This window comes from Micromys minutus, assembly GCF_963924665.1.
Source record: "Micromys minutus genome assembly, chromosome: 2".
NCBI classification, from domain to species: domain Eukaryota; kingdom Metazoa; phylum Chordata; class Mammalia; order Rodentia; family Muridae; genus Micromys; species Micromys minutus.
The window spans coordinates 61,702,885-61,726,102 of NC_137971.1; the positions used below are offsets into that span (position 1 = coordinate 61,702,885).

Sequence of the window (23,218 nt, forward strand, 5' to 3'; positions counted from 1 at the left end):
ACAATATATACAGAAGTCCAAGAATGTGGTCCGAGGGGCTCCAGGAGTACAAGAGTCTGCTTCCAAGACAGCTAAACCCACAGCTCTGTTGCTGCACATGCGCAGCACTAGTCTTGAAAGGTGGGACACACTTTTCAGTTAGGACTTCTAAAAGAAAGTGAAAGAAGTGGCTTCTTACCTGCTGGTAGAAATTAAAAACAAGACCTCCACAAAGTCTACACCCACAAGATATTTATTCTAAGAATTAAAAATACAAAAATTTAGGAAGACAGGTATCTTCCCACTAATACAGAAGAAAATAACCAAAAAAAAAACCCCAAAACAAACTCTGATCTCACAATAGCTTTAAAATAACCAAAACAAAGTACTTTTAATATATTAAAGTATTTCTAAATTTTAAAATACATTAGAAACCAAATTTGCAAAGAAATTTTAATGACATAAGTAAATGCTGACGATATTGGCTTGCTTTTAAAAATTACAGTAGGAGGATAGAGATGTAGCTCATGGCAGAGTCTGGTATGCCTCAAGCCCTGGGGGGCTTAATTCCAGCAGAGTTAAAAAATAATAATAATAATAAGTAAATTGAAACAAGTGACCAGGCTTTGCTCCTAGTATGAGCCCAAGTGTGAAAAATAAAAGGAAGCTAGGTGTGCTGATGCCTGCCTGTGACTGCAGCACTCACAGGCAGAAGGACTAGGAGCTCAAGGTCATCCTCAGCTATGTCCAGGGTTCCAGGACAGCCTCCATGATGAGTCCTGGCTTCAGAAAGAAGGGCAGGAAGAAGAAAGTATGTACAGAGTTGAGCGTTGGTCCAATGGCACTAACATGGCTTTGAATTCTTTAAACACCCACAACTATAAACAGTATAACTTACATCCTGGGATGGTAGAGAGATCAAACAAAAATGTGCTTTGATAACATCACTACATGAGTTTAATGTGAATGATTATTGCCCAAGATATTCTTATATTTACATGCCTAGCTCTTATTTTCCATTTAAGCATGGGATGTCAACTGCACATACAACAGGGATGATATCACCCTCTTGTGTACTATATGTAACCAGTCTCTCCCTCATAACAGACAGACCAATGTGTCCAGCGCATCATTTTAGGACATTTATAGAAAGATCAAGTTGAAAATCTTACTAACATGACTCCCATATCCCTGCACTGGTTTTCAAACCTAGAGCATTGAACATTCACCCCACCACTGAGCTGCACTGCACCCCAGGATATTAGAACATGTTAGCAGACATAATGAGTCTCAGTTGTCTATCAATGAAACAAGTAGAGCTCAATAATCATTTGTTGTTCTATTACAGTGTTCCTCTATTCCAGTTATTCATCTGCAAATTATACTACCAATTCTAAGCACTACCGAGTTCTGGACTCTAAGTGGTTTATGAATGGGCTCAAACTCTGGTACTCATTTCCCACCGCCATTGTGTAGACAGAAACTGAGATTCTGGTAACTTACATATACATAAAATTCATATACATAAAAACTTACATATACAAAAAATTAGAAATACACACTATATGCACACACACACACACATGTTTAATATAAATAGTAAATTCTGGGCTGGACAGATGACTCAATGATTAAGAGCACTAGCTGCTCTTCCAGAAGACCAGGATTCCATTCCTAGCACCTACACAAGGGCTCAAAACAATCTTTAACTCAAAATCCAAAGGCGCCAATGCCCCCTTCTGGCCGATGAGGGTACTGCATGCATATGGTGCACAGCCACATGCAGGACTACACAGCAATACACACAAAATAATGAAAAATAATAATTCAACCCACATCTAAACCGAAAAGTCTTGACATGAAAAACTTCACTCACGTGCTATTTAGTATTCTCAATGGCTTCCATATCCACACAAAGCATCCTTCCCAGGTGTCACACAGCACTTCCCATGAAACCCATTCTCCCGAGGTTCCTGAGGTACTTCAGGCACACACCAGTGACAAGAATACATACAAATGGGTTTGGGGTTTGTTGCTGTTCTTGTTTTGCCCCCCTCCTCATTGAAAGGAGTGAATGTTTGTTTCCTGTTTTTTTGCAATAGGGTCTCCCTATATGCCTCTGGCTAGCTTGAAACTCACTATGAAGACCAAACTGACCTTGAACTTGCAGAGTAAATGACATGCTAACTTTTACCCACTAGGGCCTATTTAAAACATGACACATAAAAACAAGCTAACATGTGAAACACACTCACACACAGAATTTTCCCAGATGATTTAAGTTCAAGCTTTTCAGGACATGTCCCCACAAGCCCTCGTCACTCCACGAGGCCATCAGTGACGTCCTCCACAATGCCTGGTAACGACCTGGCTGGATCAGAGTCCAGCTTCTACCAGCGAGCAAATGCTAATTCTCATTCTCCCTTTTCCTTTTCTTTGAAATAAAAAATTACCACGTAAACCTGAAAGAACTGGAAGGTTTTTTTGTTGTTTATTTGTTTTTGGTGCTAGAAGTTAAACTAAGGGCTTCTTGTATTAAGCACTAGCTACACCGCCAGGCTCTGAATGAGCTATTTTAATTCTCCTCCATACTATATATAAAGCAGCAGATGTCAGCCAATCTCCCACCTGCCCACTCTGCTCTATGAATATCAAGGCCCCACATTAGTGAAGAGCTTCCGGTACGCCAACCACAGCAGCACTTTAACCGAACCAGTCCATTCACCCGGGAGGAAGCCGAAGGTGAGGTTATGAAACTTGCCCCAGGGTTACTGGAGCATAAGGAGCTAAGGAGATTGGGGATCCCAGGCAACTGACCCTAAAACCCCTCACTACTCTGCGGACCACGGCTGGGCAGCATCACAGAGCGCCGAGGTAGTTGTTTCCCACGCATCCCCAGGGCTGGCCTTTGGAAGTTCTGCCCAAAGGCGAGACACTCGTGCTACCCGGCCGCAGCAGACCCTCCCTAAGTCAGCTGATGAGTCAGGAAAGTCCCCGACCCTAGCTGGGCCTGCAGGCTGGTCACCAGCCAAGGCTTCTTCCTTCTGGAGGCGCCACATGCGGGTCTCCGGAAGGCAGGTCCATTGTGCTCGCAGGCCGCCGCGCTCTGCTTCCCTGGGAGGGGGTACGGCCGCGGCCCAAGTAGGGCCGCCGTTGAACCGTGAGCTCAGCTCCGGACACGCCGCGTTGGGGGGCCGCCCTCAAGTCCCGAGACCCCCGGTCCGCCGCCCTCTGGTCCCCGGGCCCTCCCGCCGCCCCGCGTACTTGGTTTTGAGGCGCAGTAGCTCCTCAAACTGCCCGGCAGAGCCGACCTCCACCACCGCCACGGCTGCCTCAGCCGCCCCCGCCGCCATGCTGTCTCAGCCAGACACCAGCAGTCGAGCGCCGGAGGCTCGATGGGGAGGGACGGACTCACGAAGAGGCTGCGCACGGGGAAACCACGCCCACTGCAGTGGGGACCCCACCCCTAAAATCCTAACCACGCCCTCCGATACTGAAGGTCACGCCCTACGCTCGGGAGAATTGGGAGGCCAGGAGACACTACCTGCGTTGCTGTGTTGGACTAGTGGGGCCTCCCTGCTTTGTGTTGCTGTGCTAACTAGCTAGAAGCCTTGGCCCCTGGCTGTCGAATCTCTGGAGCTCATAAACCTACAATAGGAAGGAATGTAAGTATGTGTGTATTGTAAATCAGAATGACATTTGCAAGCTGAAATCTCACTGGAAGTGGCATAAAGATGAACTAGAAAGTCTAAAGCTAAAAGACAATGGCGTCTAAGCACACCCTGATACTTCTTGTACTTCAGCCCTGGAGGAAACTCAACTCTTCTAGAAGTGCCCTCGGAACCCCAAAATCAACCCTTCGGTACAACCTTGTGACACTTTGCAGTCTTGACACAGCAGGCATAAATGGCCCCATTGCCTCTAAGAATCATTAGACTCCTTCCCACCCAGGTCCAGTCTCCATGACCCTCTTACTTGAAGCCTTCCTTATATGGGCAGTGACTCTCCAGTGGTATTTTCTCCAAACCCTTTCCTATGCTAAGGCAGGAAGAGTTCCTCAAGTTTGATTCTAGCCTGGACTTACACAGTGAGTTCCAGGCCATTCTGAGTAACAGTAGCCGATTACATGTTGAAATATTTTATTTAGCATATATTTGAAATTAAATATTTCCTTTTACCTTTGCTCACTGGGCCATTTTAAAGCACACAGGAGAGTCCCTTCTGATGGCCACTCCTATTTCCTGTTGGCAGCCAGCTCCTGTGATCACTAACAGCCCTGAAAACCTTGTCACACACAAACCTTGAGAAACACAGCTCTAAAAATGTAAATCACGGTGCTCCAAGTGCAACAGGACAAATTGCTTTGCTCCTTGGCTGAGGTGGTAGAACCCCAAACTTAGGATGGTAGGGAAATAAGCATGAACAAATACTAGTAAAGCCACAGGAGCCTCAGAAAGGCATCAGGGTCATACGTGGATATTAATATCCTGAATATAATATTGTATTACAGGTTTGCAAGGTGTGATGGTTTGGTTATGCTTAGCCCAGGAAATGGCACTATTAAAAGGTATGGCCTTGTTGGAGTAGGTGTGTCACTGTGGGCATGGGCTTTAAGACCCTCATTCTAGCTTCCTGCAAGCCAGTTTTCTAGCAGCCTTGAGAACAAGAGGTGGAGCTTTCAGCTCTTCCAGCCCCATGTCTGCCTGGATGCTGCCATGCTCCCACCTTGATGATAATGAACTAAATTTCTGAACCTGTAAGCCAGCCACAATTAGATGTTGTGCTTTATAAGACTTGCTTTGGTTATGGTGTCTGTTCACGGTAATAAAACCCTAACTAAGATACAAGGTTTTATCACCGAGAGACAGTACACACATTATCTCTGTATCTTGCCCCCCCCCCTTATTTTGAAAGAAGTTTTTATGTAGCCCATGATGACCTATAGTTGACTATGAAGCCAAAGCTGGCCTTGAAATCATGATCCCCTTGCTTCTACCTCTCTAACATTGGAATTATATGTATGTACCACTTAGTTGATAATAAATTTACCTACTAGGTATGTCTAGTTGATAATAAATCTATTATTGTTTTTATTGAAATATGTTCTTAAGTGACACAAGCTGGCCACCAATTTGCTGTGTAGCTAAGGTTTTTTGTGCTCTCCTAATTCTCCTGCCTCCACCACCTAAGTACTAGATTACAAGTATGTGTTCCTAGACCCAGCATTTTCCTCTTTATATTAAGCATATATGAATCTACATTTTTGAATAAAGAGTAGGTTGACTGAAAACAAAAACTGTAGAGCACTCTTTGGAGGTAAAATATACTAGAAAGGAGAAAACCATGTTGCAGAAACAGGATGGGATGGAGTTGTGGGGGCCAGGCCAAGAATCCCAGATCTCTGAAGGATAAGGCAGGAGAATCAAGATTTTGAGCTCCCCTTCAGTATGAAACCTTGCCTTAATAAAAGAATAAAAACTAAACAAGACAGGATACACACTCTGGCTACTGCATTTAAGCATATGAACTATATAGCTGAATGTGGCATTTTAAAAGGTCTCCTGAAAGCTCCCCCACAGTGTGAACACTTGCTATCAAAGAACAGTGAGAGCTAGGTTGCTAATGGGGGCCCATTATTCCCTAGCCCAGCAGTTCCCAAGCTGTAGGTGTCAACTTCTTTGGGGTGACATATCAAATATCCTGGATATCAGATACTAATATTCTAATCCAGAACAGTTGCAAATTTACTTTAAATGCTTTAAAATGGCCCAGAGAGCAAAGGTAAAAGGAAATATTTAATTCCAAATATATGCTAAATAAAATATTTCAACATGTAATCGGCTACTGTTACTCAGAATGGCCTGGAACTCACTGTGTAAATCCAGGTTAGATTCAAACTTGAGTTATGAAGTAGCAGTGGAATCATTTTATGGTTAGGGGTCACTACAGCACGAGGAACTGTATTAAAGGGTCTCAGCATTAGGAAGGTTGAGAACCACTGGGCTGTACCTGCTTCTGCCTGCCTTCAAAGATCTCAGACTGCTTGTCAGGTGAAATTAGTAAAATTGTAATTCAGGGAGGAAATATGTTACAGAGTTCTCTTATTTATTTATGTATCTATTTATCTATTTATCTTGTATATGTGAGTACACTCTCCATGCCTTCAGACACAGCAGAAGAGGGCGTCAGATCCCATTACGGATGGTTGTGAGCCACCATGTGGTTGCTGGGAATTGAACTCGGGACCTCTGGAAGAACAGTGTTCTTAACTGCTGAGCCATCTCTCCAGCCCCAAGTTCCTTTTTTAAAATGGGTGTCATCACATTCTCATCTGGCAGTTTTACAAATTCTGACTGTATCCTCTGTGTGGAATTTGCTGCAAATGGCAGATACCAGCTGCAGAAGGGCTCTCCCTTTGAGGAAACAGCAGGAAATGTCCTGGGGAGCTCTGCAACCACCCTTTCTGCAGTGACCACTGCTAATATTGATAACCCAGGAGGCAGCAGGTGATTCATGCCTAGAAAATGCTCTGACTTCAGCATCTGACTTCAGACAAGTGAACACAGGATGGAGACAGACTGCATTTAAAAAAAAAAAAAACCCAATGTGCCTAAGTTACAGCTGTATACAGATCCAGGCTGGAGGAGGTAGAGGTTTTCTACCCCTCAAAGCAGTTAGATGGAATGCATATTTCTCCCTCAGTATCCATCAGGCTGATAGAGTGTAAACCCCCATTTATAGCCAAGGAACCTTACCACACACAGCAGTGAGGACAATATTGGGATCCCCCTTCTAAACACTGCAGACTCCCCTCATCTCTCCAGGCTCTGGGAAGTCAAGCCCTTTCCTTCCGACAACCTTAGGGAAACCCTGGCCACTTTTAGGTTCAGTGGTTTGGGCCTATTCAGAACAACCCACACTTAGAGTGTGCTGGCTAATTTTATGTCAGCTTGACACATGCTAAAATTATTTGAGAGATGGAAACATCAATTTAAAAAAAAAAAAAAAATGCTCTCATAAAATCAGGCTCCAGGTGAGCCCATAAAGTACTTTCTTAGTTAGGGATTAATGGGGGAGAGCTCAACCCGTGTTGGGTGGTGCTATCCCTACGCTGGTGGCCCTGGGTTCTATAAGAAAGCACACTGAACAAGCCATGTTGAGAAAGCCAATAAGTAGCACCCCTTCATGGTCTCTGTATCAGATCCTGCCCCCAGGATCATGTCTTGTTTGAATTCCTGTTCTGATTTCCTTCGGGTATGAACAGTAATATAGAACTGAGTTAAACAAACCCTTTCTTTCCCAACTTGCTTTGGTCATGGTGTTTCATCACAGCAATAGTGACCCTAACTAGAGGTTACTATTGTAAAGGACATTTGGCCTTTCTCTATGCAGGTGATAAATAAAAAATATATATATTATATAATTATAAAATATTATATATATATATATATAAAAGCAAGAGATTTGGAGTTGATCTGGACCTATGTCTCTATAAAGTCATTCTGGGTACAACACTCACTGGTGTCTGATGCCTTCTTAGGAGCTGGGATTCCTACTGGAGAGCCAGTGACACCCGAGCCCTTCAACCCTCTCTGGTAAGATGCTATCCTCAGCTGTTGGATTTGCCTGGCCAGAAGCAGCCCCTCAGGGCACAGCAGCTGCTTTTAACCTGCAGATGAAGACAACGAAGCTGTCCCAGGAGCACTGTGAGGTGCTTGCAGCATAGAAACAGGTCCTTGCCTAAGAGGGAGAATGCTTCATGTGTTAGAATGCAGCCAGGGAACTCCATCTTGTGTTTGCAATCAACTGTGGGACGTGTATGTGTGTGTGTATGTGTGTGTGTGTGTGTTTGTGTGTGTGTCACATGCACACGCACGTTCTTGTAGAGACTAGGGGACACCCTTATTCGTAGGTCCTCAAGAGTTGTCCACCTTAGTTTCTGAGACAAAGCCTCACTGACCTAAAACTCTCCAAGCAGCCTAGGCTGGCTAGACAGTGAGCCCTCAAGGATCTGTCTCCCACCTATATTCCCAGCACTAAGATTACAAGCAGGCCACCACAGCCAGCTTTTTCCAAGTGGGTTCTAGGCATAGACTTTTAGGTCCTCATGCTTGAGGCAAGCTGTGAGCTCCTTACTCACTTTACTCACTAAGCTGTCACTCAGCCTTCAACTGTATTGTAAACTTTTGAAGGGGGGCAGTGTGGGGGTGCGGGGCGGTGGGGGGGGGGGCGTGCTGGGCAGGACAATGACAGCTGCTCCTAAACAGCCAAGCTCTTCTTAGTTTCTCTTTGTCATGCATTCCTATGGACCAAATCTTACTCAGCAGAGGCCACAGACGTTCTGCCAAAGGACCATACCTGATCAGCTGAAATGAAGCCTCAGACTCCAGCTCCCTTGTGTGGGTTGCAATCTGTAAACCCTACCTAGAGAATGAGAAGTATAAAGGGATATTGGGGGAGCTGGGGGAGGAGAAACTGTGGCACTGTAAAGGGACTGCCACTCAAGTAAAATGGCCAAGGTTTCTCTTCTTTTAAGAGAGACTCTTAAATTCTAATTACTCCACCCCCAAAGAGGAGGGAATTCATTTCCTTAGGAATTTCACTGGGGCGAGATTCATGGAGCCCCCCGCTGAGCAGCGGTAAAGCTGTTAGCTGGGATTTGCACCTGAAGGATACATATTTTAATTTCAGTTCTCAAGCTGCGATAACATCTTGTGAGCTACCATAAAAGCATAAATGAGCCCCAGTGAGCCCTGCAAGTCTGCTGGGGACTTGCAACGCACAGCTCCCCAGGAGAAGCCTGAAGCCCCCTTGGCCCAGCAAGGTTTTGTCTCCCCATTACACACACACACACACACACACACAATGTGCTGCCCACCAGCTTGGACACAGTGAGAGGCAGCCTGAGCTCTTAGCTGGGAAAGGCTTGAACAAATGTCCCTCTTCCAGAGTCCTGGAAAAGTGAGGATCAGGTTGACCCAGCCATGAACAGACTCCTGAGGTGGGAGTCTCCTAGAGAGGCCACTCTTGTTCCATGCACAAGTATAGCCGTCCATACTTTGTGTGACATCTGGCCTGAACAGTGAGGGTGGCCAAAGGCTGAAGTCCTCATATGGCCCCGCCAGAGTCCTATGAGGAATTTTACTCCACAGTGGACCCGGGGAGGCAGGTTTCACCAAACCATGAAGATACATTAATTGTACATTGGCCCAACCATGAGGCCGGACTCCTTCTCTTTAATCCACGGCCGTTCTGCATGCCACGCCCATAGACACTTCTATAACACAGATGTGGTAAGTAGCTATGAGCTGGATCCTCAGGAGGAGGAGCTTCGTCTGGGGACAAGACAGCCAATTTTGTCACTCCCTTCTTAGCATAGGTGCTTTTATTGGAGCGCTCAGTGTATGGGCTTGCTATAAAGGTTGTTTATGCTGTCATAGCTTGATGTTTATTGGTTATATTTCTGCTGCACTTGCTTGAAAAAATAATTATTTCCAAAGAAAAGAAGAATTACATATCCAGTAAACTAAATAAGACTCAGTGTTTATTAGGGACTTCTGACAGCTCCTCAAATGTGAACGAGAAGGAAAAAAAAAAAAAAGCAGGTTTCCAAGCCGAGAATGGACAATTTATGTGCAAGTTTATTTGTAAAACAGATTTCAAGACATACTTCATCTTGGCTGTGCCAATAAAATGTGTTCCATTTCTTTTCAGGAACAGGCGCTGTCTGATGACTCCATGTAATCTGGTTTCCCCAAAGAAGGTAAGACGGGCTGAATGAACAGGCGAATCCTCTACCAGGAGCTTCTGTTGAACACTGGGGTTGTTATGGACAGGGTTGAATGATCAGATCCCAAAAGGCCAACTCAGAAAGAATCCATCAGTGAGAATGCAGCTCAGCAAACTTGACCCACCTGCTGCCGCTCCCCCTCCCCCAAAGTCTTCAGTTAAAAATCATTTAATGGGCCTACAAGTCTTCCATCCCCAGCCTGAACCACCCATATCCTCTCTCTACCCTGGCCCAGAAGGAGATGTGGTGCAGAGCTAGGTTTGCAAGGTGCAGGTGACATCAGCCTCCACCGTAGACTGGAGAGTGTCTTTGTTGAGTGGACTTTCCAGTCAACCTAGAAGGCTGAGGAAGAATTAATTAACAGGAACAGCTCCAAGGCACTGTTGATGCTTGGGGTACTAACTGCTTTTTCTTGACCTATGAAGTTTCAATGCCTTCCCCAACTCTTCCCATTCCAATCTGCTAAGTACTTGAGATCTTCCGAATGCCACCACATCTGGACTGTATATTGGAAAGCATTTCAGGCACAGCGATGGGAGGGGCGAGAAAAGGAAGAACCTGTCCCACAATCACTGACAAGCCCATTTCCTCGAACATAGCTACTTTGCAGGGGTCCATGCCCAAGGGACCACCCTGGACATATGTTTCAGGACAGTACACTGGCCTGAGCATGCAGACGTGCATCCTGTCTTTTCGGAGTCAAAGTGTTTCACATCTATCTAAACAGTGCACACAGATGCATGTATTCCCCTAGTCCATTGAGAGCTAACATTCTGTTCTTATTTGCAAGTCTTGTTTCTTTCTGTTTTCAGACAGGATCTCACCATTTAGCCCTGACTGTCTTGGAACTCACTATGTTGACTGGGCTGGCCTCAAACTCACAGAGATCTGCTTGCCTCTGCCTGCTTCTTTCTCCCAAGTTCTGGAACTAAAGGTGTGTAGCAGCTGTAATTTTCTTTTTTACTTATCTAAAAAACAAGGGCACAGGCAGACCCACCCTTGTCACAGGCAATAGCATGTGTAGTGGCTTGAATCAGGAGTTTCCCAAAAGCTTTATTGCTGGAGACTTGGTTGCCTGTTGATGGACTTTGAAAATTGGCTGGAGTAAACCCTTCATGGATTCCAAGTACACGCATGGAGAAGCAGGGCTCAGAAGTGGGAGTGTTCAATGTGGACATGCCCTGAAAAGACATGCCCTATTCCTGGTCCTTCTTTGCCTGTCTCTGTTTCCTGGCTGCTACAAAGTGAGCTGCTATACTCTACCATGACCCTGCCCCCACTATGATGCACTGCTTCACCAAAGTCCTCACAGCAATGGCCCCAGTGAACCACAAACTCCAACCTCTAAAACCAAAAGAAAATAAGTCTTTCCTGCTTGGATTTTTCCCCCCTCAGGAATTTATCATAACAGCAAAACATACACTAGGCAAAACACACTCAGCCTGTGGAGCTAGAAGTAGTTCCTTACAGAGCTAAGAAGCTCTAGCCAGCCAGAGTCAGGCTAGTGGCTCAAAGAGTTCACATTTCTGCCAGAACCTTCCAGATGTAGGGTTCTGGTCAGCTACTCGAATACACAGGTGTGATGGTTTGTATATGCCTGGCTCAGGAGTGGCACTATTAAAAGGTATGGGCCTGTTGAAGTAGGTGTGGCCTAGGAGTAGGTTTTTCACTGTGGGTGTAGGCTTTAAGACCCTTATCCTAGCAGCCTTCAGATAAAAATGTAGAACTCTTAGCTCCTTCTAGACCACACCTGCCTGGATGTTGCCATGTTTCTGCCTTGATGATAATGGACTGAACCTCTGAATCTGTAAGGCAGCTCCAATTAAATGTTGTCCTTTATAAGACTCACCTTGATCATGTTGTCTGTTTACACTAGTAAAACCCTAACTAAGACAAAACTCGGGGTTGGAAAGATGGCCAAGTGGTTAAGAGTACTGACTGCTCTTCTAGAGGACCTGAGTTCAATTCCCAGTCAACCACATGGTGGCTCACAATCATCTGTAAATAGGATTTGATGCCCTCTTCTGGTGTGTCTGAAGACAGTGACAGTGTACTTATATACATAAATCTTAAAAAACAAACAAACAAAAAACCCAAAAAAAAAAAAAAAAAAAAAAACCTCTCACTTGCTCTGTGAGTTCAGAGGTGCCAAGTCCCTGAGTAGATTTCTGGAGCAGCCAAAGGAGAGGAGACCCAACTAGGACAACTAGGATTCAAAGTAGATATTTATGAGAAACTCACACATACAGAGAGACAGACAGACAGACAGACAGAGAAAAATTTACAGTATGAGTACCCTGTACACAGAGGCCAACCAGTCATTGATGGATTCTTTATGTAGCAGATACCATTCTAGTATGGAAATCAAATCCACTGAGATTACCTCATTCAAACAACCACTGTGCTCACTGTTGGGATTCTGTAAACCCCACCCCACAGTTACCTGGCAACAGCCAGGTATGCTCCACCCCATAGTAACCTGACACTATAAAAGGGGCTGTTTGCCCACCTTCCTTGCTCTCTTGGTCTCTCCATCTCTTCCTCCTCTCATACGCTTTGTCCCTCCTCTCCCCACTCTCTTCCCCCTCTCTTTTCACGTGCTCACGGCTGGCCTCTGCTTCTCTACTTCTTTCTTCTCTCTCTGCCTCAACTACCCTCTTAACTCCCCTCCCCATTCTGTACTATACCTTCATCTCTTAGGGAGAAGGGATTCCCAACATGGGTTCCCCAGAGGCATCCCCCTTGCCCCCAAGCCTTGCCACATCTCCATAGACCATACTCCCACCCAACCCCCACTCTCTTCATCTTTTTCCTGACATTGGTGCTGAAACCCAGGGCATCTCTTTTCTTTTTTGTATACACATCACTCACAAGAGTTCCTCTCTAATAAACAAGAGATATTTCTGTTGGGTGCCAGAAAAGAAATGAGAACTTCTTGTTTTTGGTTTGTTGTTGTTGGTTTTTTTTTTTTTTTTTTTTTTTTTTTTTTGGTTTTGTTGTTGTTTGTTTTTTGTTTTTCCCCAGTCCTAGGACTAAAATACAGGGCTTCAGCATCCTAGACAAACACTCCATCACAGAGCTAAAATCTAGGTATTTTACCCTGTGAGATAAGCCTTCCCAAATAGCCCAGGGTGCCACTGAACCCTCAGTAGTCCTGCCTCTGCCTCCTAGGTACCTAACATTTCAGGTTTGTGCCACCAGGCCCAAGGAATAGTGATCCTTTGCTACTATTAATTACTGTCATCTGAATTTTTATCCAACCTGAGCTCCCTAGAGTCTGGTGGGCAGAGTGGGCAGGAATGTGTGGTCCTTAGCCCTCCTCATACAACTCTATGGCCTTGCAGCAGCAGGGCAGCGCTGACTGAAGGAAGTGTGGAAGCTCAAGGAGGCACTATCTTCTCAGACGGCCTGGGCAAGCAGGAGGTGTTTGGACCTGCTTCACCCACAAAGCATTGTCATTGGAAGCTCTCCAGGCTGGAGTCCCACCCGGCAGAATGTTTTCTGTGGTTTTGTTCTATAAAACCACACTGACATTTTCTTTAAGGACACAGAAAAACAAGCTTCAGGCAAGATAGCCCAGGCCTGTGAAGGCAGCGGTCAGGTGGGTGTTGTTAAAAGATGACATCCGGCACTAATGTTAGGGGAAGGATGAAGAGAGTGGTGGTGGTAGGGACATGGCCCATGGAGGTGCAGGAGGCCTGGGGGCAAGGGAGATGCCTCTGGGTGGCCCACGCTGGGAATCCCTTCCCCTGAGGGACCAGATACATGACGGCATAGTACAGAATAGAGTTTACTCAGGTCATGGGAGAGTTAAGAGGGTAGTAGAGGCAGAGAGAAGACAGGAATAGAGGTAGAGAAGTAGAGGCTGGCCATGAACCTGTCGGGGGCAGGTAAAGAGGGAAAAGAAGAGAGCAAGAACAAGAGAGACCAAGAGAGAGAGGAGGGGGCCAGCAAGCAACCCCTTTTATAGTGTCAGGGCACTGGGGTGGAGCATACCTGGCTGTTGCTAGGTAACTGAGGGTGGGGGTTTATAGAATCCCAACAGTGGAGGTATTAGGATCAGCAGTTTGAGACCAGGGTGGGTAACCTGAGGCTTTTTCTCAAAAACAAAAAACAAACAAACAAAAACAGGCTCAGGGCTGGAGAGATTTAAGGGTGGTTAAGACCTCCTTCTGCTCTTTTAGAGGATCTATATTTCCCAGCATTCCTTTGGCAGTTTACAGTTGTCAGTAACTCCAGTTCCAAGATAGCTGGTGCCTTCGGGCCTCCTCAGGTGCCAGCCTCCCACATACTGCACATACATACATACATACATACATACATATATGCTGATAAAACACTCACACATAAAAATACAAAGCATTTTTCTTTTTAATGAGAAAAAGTTGTATGTGGTATCAAACCCTTATAATCCCCACTCATGAGGAAGAGAGGTAAGGAGGATCAGGAGTTCAAGGCCAACCTCCATTCCATAAGTGAATTTGAAGCCACCCTAAACTACAAAAAAAAAAAAAAAAAAAAGGATTTCTCACAGAGCCCAGCAAGAGAGGAAGGAAGACTGAAATTTTAAGAATGCAGAGTCCCTAGAGAGATGACTCAGAAGTTTAAGAGCACTGGCTGCTCTTCCTGAGAACCTAGGTTCAATTCTCAGCACCCACATGACAGCTCACAGATATCTATAGTTCCAATTCCAGGAGGTTGAGCACGTTCATATATATGCAGGGAGATGGCTCAGTAGTTAAGAGCACATAGTGCTCCTCCTGATGGACCTGGGTTCAATTCTCAGTAACCCACATCAGGAGACTTAGAACAGCTTGTAACTACAGCTCCAGGGGAATTTAACACACCTGTTCTCTGGGTGTTTGCATTTATGTGCATATGCCCCCCCCACACACAAGCATATAATTAAGATAATAAGAATAAAACTTAAAAAAAAATAATGTACAGTCTCCAATAGCCTGGAGCATTTCTAAATAAATGAATTGCTATGTTTTTTTTCACAATCTCAAGATGAAGTTGCTTACTTCCTAACAATTACACACTCAGAGGGTCTCTGAGAGGCACCTGAGTGAGAGTCAGGGCCCATTACTTGCTTGGGAACAGGTTCTTGTTTAGTCGAAGAAACGTTTCAATCAAACAAGTCGGCGTCACTATTTACCTCTCTAGGCTTAGAGACCGATGGGCAGGGCCCCCAGATGGGTAGTGTTTTCCGTCATGAAGCGGAGGGAAAGAGCAGTGCCCAGCCCACTCTACTATGTCTGATCAACTGCACAGAGCCAGGCTGGTTTTCAACAGGCAGCAGTTCCCCAGCAGTGAACAGCAAGAGGCCCAGAGCTGCCTGAACCCTTGAGGGGTTTTAGGAACCCACTATTCTGCTCCTCTCTTCACACCAGAGCCCTGCCTGGCCCCATCTTCTAAGCTAGTGTTTGGTTGCTTGTTGTTTTCGTTTTTATGAAATGCTAGGGATTGAACCCGGTGCCTTGTGTGTGTAAAACCAAGCACTCTACTACCCTCAGTCTTGCAAGTTTGTATCTAAGTTTGAATAGTAACTGTTGGGATTCTGTAAACCCCGCCCCTCAGTTACCTAGCAACAGCCAGGTATACCCCACCCCTCAATTACCCAGCAGCAGCCAGGTATGCTCCGCCCCAGTGACCTGACACTATAAAAGGAGCTGCTTGACCCCTCCTCTCTCTCTTGCTCTTGTGCTCTTGCAGCCTTGCTCTCCCACCCCTACTCCTCCTCTTCCCTTCCCTTCCCCCCTCTCCCTCCCCGTGCTCATGGCCAGCCTCTACTCCTCTCTCTCTCTCTTTCTCTCTCTCTCTCTCTCTGCCTCTACCACCCTCTTAACTCTCCCATGACCTGAATAAACTCTATACTATACCGTAGTGTGGCTGGTCCCTGGGGGAAGGGATTCCCAACACGCCCCCCCCCCAAGAGGCATCTCCCTTGTCCCCAGGCCTCGCCGCACCTCCATGGGCCATATGCCCCCCACTCTCTTCTTCCTTCCTCTAACATTGGTGCCAAAGCCCGGGACATCATCTTCTAACAACATTGGTGCCCCGTGACTTTTCCTTTCATTGGTGCCCTGTCTTTTCCTTTCAGTAACTAGTTTAAGGAGGGGTTAAATGTTTTGTGTATGGGTGTTTTTCTTGCATGTACTGCCTGTGCTCCATTATTGTCTCTTTGGTGCCTTCAGAAGAGAGAGTCAGATTATCTAGGATTGTAGTACAGAGCATTGTGAGCCTCTATACGGATGCTGGGAATCAAAACTAAATCCCCTGGAAGAATAGTCACTGCTCTCTTAACCCCGAGCTAACTCTCTAGCCCAATTTTTAAAAGATTATGTGTAAGTGTGTGGGCATGTGCACATATATATAGGTATGTGCACACATATGCACTGCCCTCAGAGGCATCAGATTTCCCTGGAGCTGGAGTTCTAGTTGTAACCCATTTGAAGTAGATGCTAAGGACTGAAGTCAGGTCCCCTGGGAGAGCAGTATAGGTTCTTCGAGACAGCTCTCCAGCCCCAAGCTTTATTCCTATTGTCCCAGATTCTCTGACCAGCTTCTTAGACAAGTGGAGATCAAAAGAAAGCTTCTCAGCAATTTGATGGAAATCTTTATTCTTTTGATTTTTCCACGCTGTAAATCACTGTACACGTGACATCACAAATGACCAGACCCTCTCTTGGGGTAGGGAGTCACAGATGTGTCCCTAGTCACCCAGTTTTCTCTCCTGGAGAACTGGGTTATTATACCGTCATTCCTTATCCAGAGCCATTATTATTGTGTATAACTATATTTACCCTACAGAAATATGTTCTTTTACGATGGGATATAAATATTAACTAACAATGTCTGGCATGTCTGGTCACCAGCACAGCTGGGAGAGGTGGGAGTCCCAGACAATCTTGAGGCCCAGCCTTCTTCTTAAATGAATGCTCTGTTTTGAAAGATGCTTGTAATCTTTAGCATTATTTAACAATCTCTCCAGGAAAGGTTGATCTCTTAGTTACCAGAGATGGTAGAATGTGGCCTTGCATGTCTTTGATTTTGTTTTATAATTTTAAACAGTCAGGAAATATTGCGTTCTCCAGCAATCAATTTATTTTGATTGATAAAAAGGGGTTAATAAAAACTCCCTTAGAAATAAAAGGAAGGTGAATAGCAATATATCTTTCATGGTGCCTTCTCTCAGCTGTGCATAAAGAGAGCAAGCTCTTTACTTCTCCTCAATAAGTCTTCTCTCCTTATTTTCTATACCTAGTGAGTCATTTATAATCCTTATTATTTCCAACCCACATTTGAACACAGCATCAGTCATATTTCCACATGCTGGAGATTTTCCTTTCTTATGTTGAGAGAGCCGAAAGGCAAAATACCCCATAATTTATATGAAAATGCATGCCCAAAATGGATTATCCGACATAACTAATGTGACTGCGTATCCTTGCAAGTGAAAAAAAAAATTTAGGACAAAATATAAAACCTTGTGCTAAAGTTCCCATCTATTCCCGAAACAAAGTAAAACCCAGAAAGTGCAGGGGCATTCGGCCTCTGACAGATGTCACCCAGTGATTAAAGGCAAAGCTAGGTCAAAATGGGATATAATTAGTACATTCCACTCAAATAGGAAGCCATTGATTTTGGAAGGCATATTTGTGACTGATTATGTACTGACGGCACCTGTGAAGAAAACACAAGATTCCCTTCTGTGAGTAGCCAGTGTATCCTGTGATGTGAAATGAACACAGAAACACACCTAACACACCTTGTACACTCTTATACATCTCCAGTTTGTATCGGTTCTATATTTTCTCAAGTGTTAAATCTGATCTGTGGGGGAGTCACTTTGCCAAGCATACTTACAAAGACAGAAAATAGGAAGTAGTTAAACTCACAAAGGTTCTCGGGAAAGCAGAAACACCATGGGCTGTTTGCTATCCTGACGTTTGCCATAATGAAGTGTTCCTGGTCACAAGGAGTGTGTTTAGAATGTGAAGTCTCACCAGAAGTGAAAGTAGACTTTAAAACTGTATTGGCTGGCATTCTTGTTTTTTTTTTTTTTTTTTTTGTTTGTTTGTTTGTTTGTTTTATGGTTTTTTGTTTTGTTTTGTTTTGTTTTTGTCAGCTTGACACAAGCTAGAGTCACCTGGGAAGAAGGAACCTCTGGGAAGAAGTAACCTCAGTTGAGTAATCTCCATCAGACTGGTCTGTAGAAAATGCATGGGAACATTTTCTTCATTAAAGGTTGATATGGAAGCACCCAACCCACTGTGACCAGTGCCACTACTGGGCAGGTGACCCTAAGTTGTATAACAAAATTGGCTGAGGGAGCCATGGAGAACAAGTCAGTAAACAATATTCCCCCATAGTCTCTGGTTTGGTTTCTGTTTCCAGGTTCTTACCTTGAGAACCTGCCCTGGCTTCCTAGGGAATTGTAAGATGAAATGAACTCTTTCCTTCCCAAATTGATTTTGGTTATGGTGTTTTATTACAACAGTTAGAAGGCAAACTAGAACTAAAGCCAAGACTGAAGACTCACAGCTAGAGGTGTAACACTTGAAAGGCTGAGGCAGGAAGATTACCATAAACTGCAGTGTGAGACACTGTCTGGGGAAAAAAAACCTAATTTACAATGGCATAGGAAGAAAGCTGTGTCCTTTCCTCAGCACAAGTTTAGGAAGCAGGGCAGCTTCAGACCTAAGACTCATGGATGGGATGACTGTCCTATTTGAGGGTAGAGAACAGCCAAACATTAGGCTAGAAGTGAGCACAAAGTATGAGGTCACCAGTGTGCATCCTGGCCATTTAAGATGTGATGAAGACCAGCTCAGGCATTCCAGGTCTTCTCATTTAATGCTCCAGCAGTATCTGTGCTACGGGGGTGCTTATGGCACAAAGAGCAGGCCATATTGATGGGACTGACACACAAAGGGCTCCTGGTCACTGAAGCACTGGCCACACTTGTGAGCAAGGGACAGGGCAGCAAAGGACCCACCAGAGTCAGAGAGGAAAACTCTCAGTAAAGTAGCCACTCCTACCCTGGGACCGCAGCTGGACTCCAGGGACAAAAGGGGAAAATGGAGTTGTTTTAAGTTTTCTCAAATCTGCTTATTTTTGTCCGGCAGATCAGTAAGGAGGCTGAAGTCCAGACCAGAAGTCCACAGAGAGGCAGAAAGTAAAAAGGGTCTAGTTTACAGTCAGGTGTGGTACTTGACCTTTTTGCAGGTTTGGGCACCTCTGTGCCTCAACCTTTCTTTTCCTCCTTACTGCTTCTTTTCATTTAAAGTCTCCTGAATTCCAGCAGCCTGGTCTCAGACTCACGATGACCTTGGATTACTGACCCTGCCCCCAACCCCCACTTCTGGGAATGACATGTGTGGTCACCAGGGCCAGTTTTATTTGTTTGTTTTGTTGTTGTTTTGATGTAAACATGAAGCTAGTCCTGAAATGTCTTGTGTGTATATAGTGAAGTCAAAGATGGCAGAGTGAGTAATGGGTCTATACCTGAGTGCCCACTGTATACCTGGGCCTGGCCAATGGGAAACGATCCATTTGTGATCCATTTGGGATTAAAGGGCTCGGGACCTCAAACAGTAAATAAGAAAACTACTGTACAGTGACCAGTGTCAGAGAGCTGAGATGGGGTCACACAGAGGACTAAGGCTTCAGGTCGGGTAGTCAGAGCTCCTCTGAGCAAAGAACCTTCAGTCAAGGCCTGGAAAATGAAAGGATCAGGTACAGTATAAAGAAGGGAGGCATCCTGAGAAAAGATAATGTCGCCACCATACTGTGAGCTTCAAAGGTAGAGCAACCTTAGACTAGCATCTGAAGAGCTGAGACAAGGAGGGAAAGAACATTATTAAATGCCCACTACAAGCTAAATTCCACTCTAGCAGGTACTGTAGGTGTTATCTGTCATCTCTCAGAGGGAAGGGCTGAAGTGGCTGCTCTTTGTCCAAAAGTCACTGGAATTTGAAAGGTTCCAATAGCTGGGACTCTAAGTATTCACCACTATACACACACACACACACACACACACACACACACACAAAATCAGCAAGACAGCTCAGTGGTAACAGTAATTGCTGTCCAAGTCTGATGACCTGAATCAGATCTCCAGAGCCCATGGTTGAAATAGGGAACTGACTACTGAAAGCTGTCCCTCCTCTATCTTCACACATTTGTGAAGAAATTTATTCACTTGAATTCACAGTCCCATCACACACACAATAATAAGTAAGTAAATAAATAAAAATAAATAAGTAGACATCCAAACATAAGATTTAGATTAAGAACAAAGTCCTTGGTGCACTAATTTTATGTCTACTTGACACATCTAAAACTGTCTCAGAGGAGTTTCAGAAAATGTTTCCTTAAGATCAGGCTATAGGTAAGCCTGCTGGGCATTTTCTAAATTAGTGATCCATGGGGAAGAGTCCAGCCCATTGTGGGTGGTGCTATCCCTGGGCTGGTGGGTCCTGGGTGTTATAAGAAAGCAGGCCAAGAAGCAAGCTGTTGAGCAACACTCTTCCATGTCTTCTGCATCATCTCCTGCTTTCAAGTTCCTGCCCTGTTTGAGTTCCTGTCCTGACTTCCTTTTCGGAGGAACAGCAATACAGAAGTGTAACTTTAATTGTTTTTAACCCCATTTTTAATGATGGTTCCTAAACATTTTAACATCCCTTTTAGCCCACCACCCACCAGAAGTAATGGGAAAGGATATGGGGTGGGGGGAAGTTGTGGGGAGAGGGGAGAGTGGACCTGTTTAGAAAGGTTCTTTAGAGCAACTCCTGTCTGTGTAGTCTGGAAATTGGCAGCTCAGTTCACAGGTTAACAATGGCAGCTTGACCCACTCACAAACACCTTACAAATACACCAGCAGTCTATTTCAGTAGAGTCAGGATAGCAAACACCAGCAAGGGCACTACCTAGCAGAGACAGCTAGGCCTCAGCCTCTGCACGAATCAACAGGAGGGACCATGAGGAACCCCAGAAGATCTTGGCTGTGCCTCTCTCAGGGAATGTAAGATCAACAACGATGAGAGACCCACAGAGTTGCACAGCCTCCGTCACTGTCCCTTGAGGCCTATTTATACCTTCCAAACATCACATATCCTCCACGGGTCTTGGCTCAGCACGTGTGTTTGCCTCAGCTGACATCACTCCACCAATCAGCCCGAGTCTGCGGAAGTAGCAAGAAACTGCAGCACACCACCAGAAGGTTTTTGGTGCGTTTCTCTCTATGGAGTCTGGAAAATGCAGCTCAATATGCAATGTAAGGTGGAACAACACATGTGTGTTGTTATTAAAGAATCCTTCATTTTGTGTCCTTTCACATGCTTACTTTAGCAGAACATCCTCTCTCCTGTGTCCACTTCAGCTAAATGCTCCTTCACGAGTTTGCCCCAGCAAACACCATCCAACCGACTTTCCACAGAACCCTTAAGTTTCCACTTCAGGCTACCTGTCATCAGATGATAAATGAAGAAATGAAACTTTTGTGCTTTGTTAGTGGGAACATTACAACCATAACGGACTTGTATCTTTGACAGACAGAAAGACAGAGTAGTTACCTGCTAGCCAGCAATTCTTTTTTCTAGAAACATACATCAGGTACCTGAAAGCAGAAACCACCCATGTTTCTAGTGGCACTTTTTCACAATACAGAAAAAAAATGGAAGCAAGCCAGGCACAGTGACAAATAAATGCATATACACGATCGACCCACAGAATGAATGTGGCTCTGCCTCAGGAAGGAGGGAATGTCAACAGGTGCTACAGTACTGCTTAAGTTGAAGGCATTTGTACTCAGCAGAGCCACTACAAAGATCCAGATACTCTGACTCCACTCACATCGGGTATAAAGGCTGGTCAGCTTTACAGAGAGCTTGGCACACAACTTGTTCCTATACTCAGTGAGGTAGAGGCAAGAGAATCACTCTGAGTTTGAGGCCAGCCAGGACTACATAGTCAGGGTCCTTTCTCTCCTTCTTTTCTTTCCCTCCTTCCTCTTCCTCCTCCTCTTCTTCTTTTGGTCCTCTATGTAGCCCTGTCTGTCTAGGAACTCACCATATAGACCAGATTGTCCTGGAACTCAGAGATCCATCTGCTTCTGCCTCCAAGTTCTGAGATTAATGGTGTGTCCCACCACTGACTGGCATTTTATTTGTTTGTTTATTTTAAGGCCTTGCTTCAAACCACGTAAACAGGCACAAGCTTACGAGACAGTGGAAAGGTGGGTAGGAACTGAAGTCACTTTTTGTAGCAACATGTTTAGTTGGGGAAGATGAGTTATTTTGGAGATGGTAAGTTATATTTGCACACACAGTGAGTGTGCTTAACTACTATGCAACTCAAAGTGGATAAGATGAACCAAGTTGGAGGGCAAACTCAGCATTAGGAGGTGGAGACAGGAGGATCTCTGTGATTTTGTAGCCAGCCTACTCTACACAGAGAGGTTTCTGGCCAGCTAGAGCAATAGAGTAAGACTGTGTTTCCAACAATATCAACAACAAAAGTCCAAGTGAGAGTTATTTAACAGAAGTCTGATACACGTCTTGCAGTCGGTTCTGAAATGACTAGTGTTTGGGAGATATCATCCAAGCTAAAGTTCATCTTCTACAGCACTGGGGATCTACCCTGGGCTACCAGTAAGCTATATCTCCAATCCAAACTACACCTTCCTACAAATACCTGCTGCTGTGCCCAGTTCATGGGCCAAGGATGTGGGGAAATGGTTCTGGAGCTGCCTCAAGCACTTTTTAAAGAAAAGAGAGCAGACTCAAAATGGAGCTGCTCCCCAAATGGTCCAGGATTCTAGACGCTTAAGTTACTAATCTGTAGAACTAGCCCTCTGAGTATGAGCAGAAAGTCAAACTGTATTGAGCTGACAAGATTTCATGTACAGCCTACAGGAAAGGGATCTTGATCAATTTGGTATTCTCTCATTGGTGCCTTTCTTACATTTTATAGAAAGATTTATTTTTAACTCTAAACTGTCTGAGCGGCATGTATTTGAGTGCCAGCCCAAGATGTTGGATCCCCAGGAGCTGGAGTTATAGGTAATTTTGAGTCAGGAGGCATAGGTTCAGGGAACAGAACACATGCACTCTGCAGGAGCAACAGATGCTCTTGACCAATAAGCCATCTCTCCACGCCACATTTTTTTGTTTTGTTTAAACATTGTCTTTCCATGTAACCCTGGTTAGCTAGAACTCTCAATGCAGACCAAGCTGGCCTGGAACTCACAGAGATCTGCCTATCTCTGCATCCCAAATGCTGGGATTAAAGGTGTACACCAACAAGCCCAGCCCTTTTTTTGTTTTTAAGGCACTTTCTAGTAGCCCAAACTAACCCCCACCTCACTATGATGATGACCTTTAAACTCCTGATCCTCCTTTTTCCATCTACCTTGTTTTTAAAATCCCTTCTGTTTGGTTCCTC

At 44.9% G+C, this 23,218-nt stretch overlaps 1 protein-coding gene across 2 annotated transcripts in view; it reads right to left on the reverse strand.

Annotated features, from left to right (window-relative positions):
• GLRX3 (glutaredoxin 3) overlaps window positions 1–3,358 on the reverse strand; it is a 28,948-nt gene extending 25,590 nt beyond the window's left edge. For both annotated transcript variants that reach the window (XM_080911387.1, XM_080911386.1), the window contains exon 1: window positions 3,244–3,358. In XM_080911387.1, coding sequence (XP_080767513.1) covers window positions 3,244–3,332 — 89 coding nt within the window. In that variant the 5' untranslated portion in view covers window positions 3,333–3,358. The remainder of the gene's footprint in view (window positions 1–3,243) is intronic.
• Between the last annotated feature and the right edge of the window lie 19,860 nt (window positions 3,359–23,218).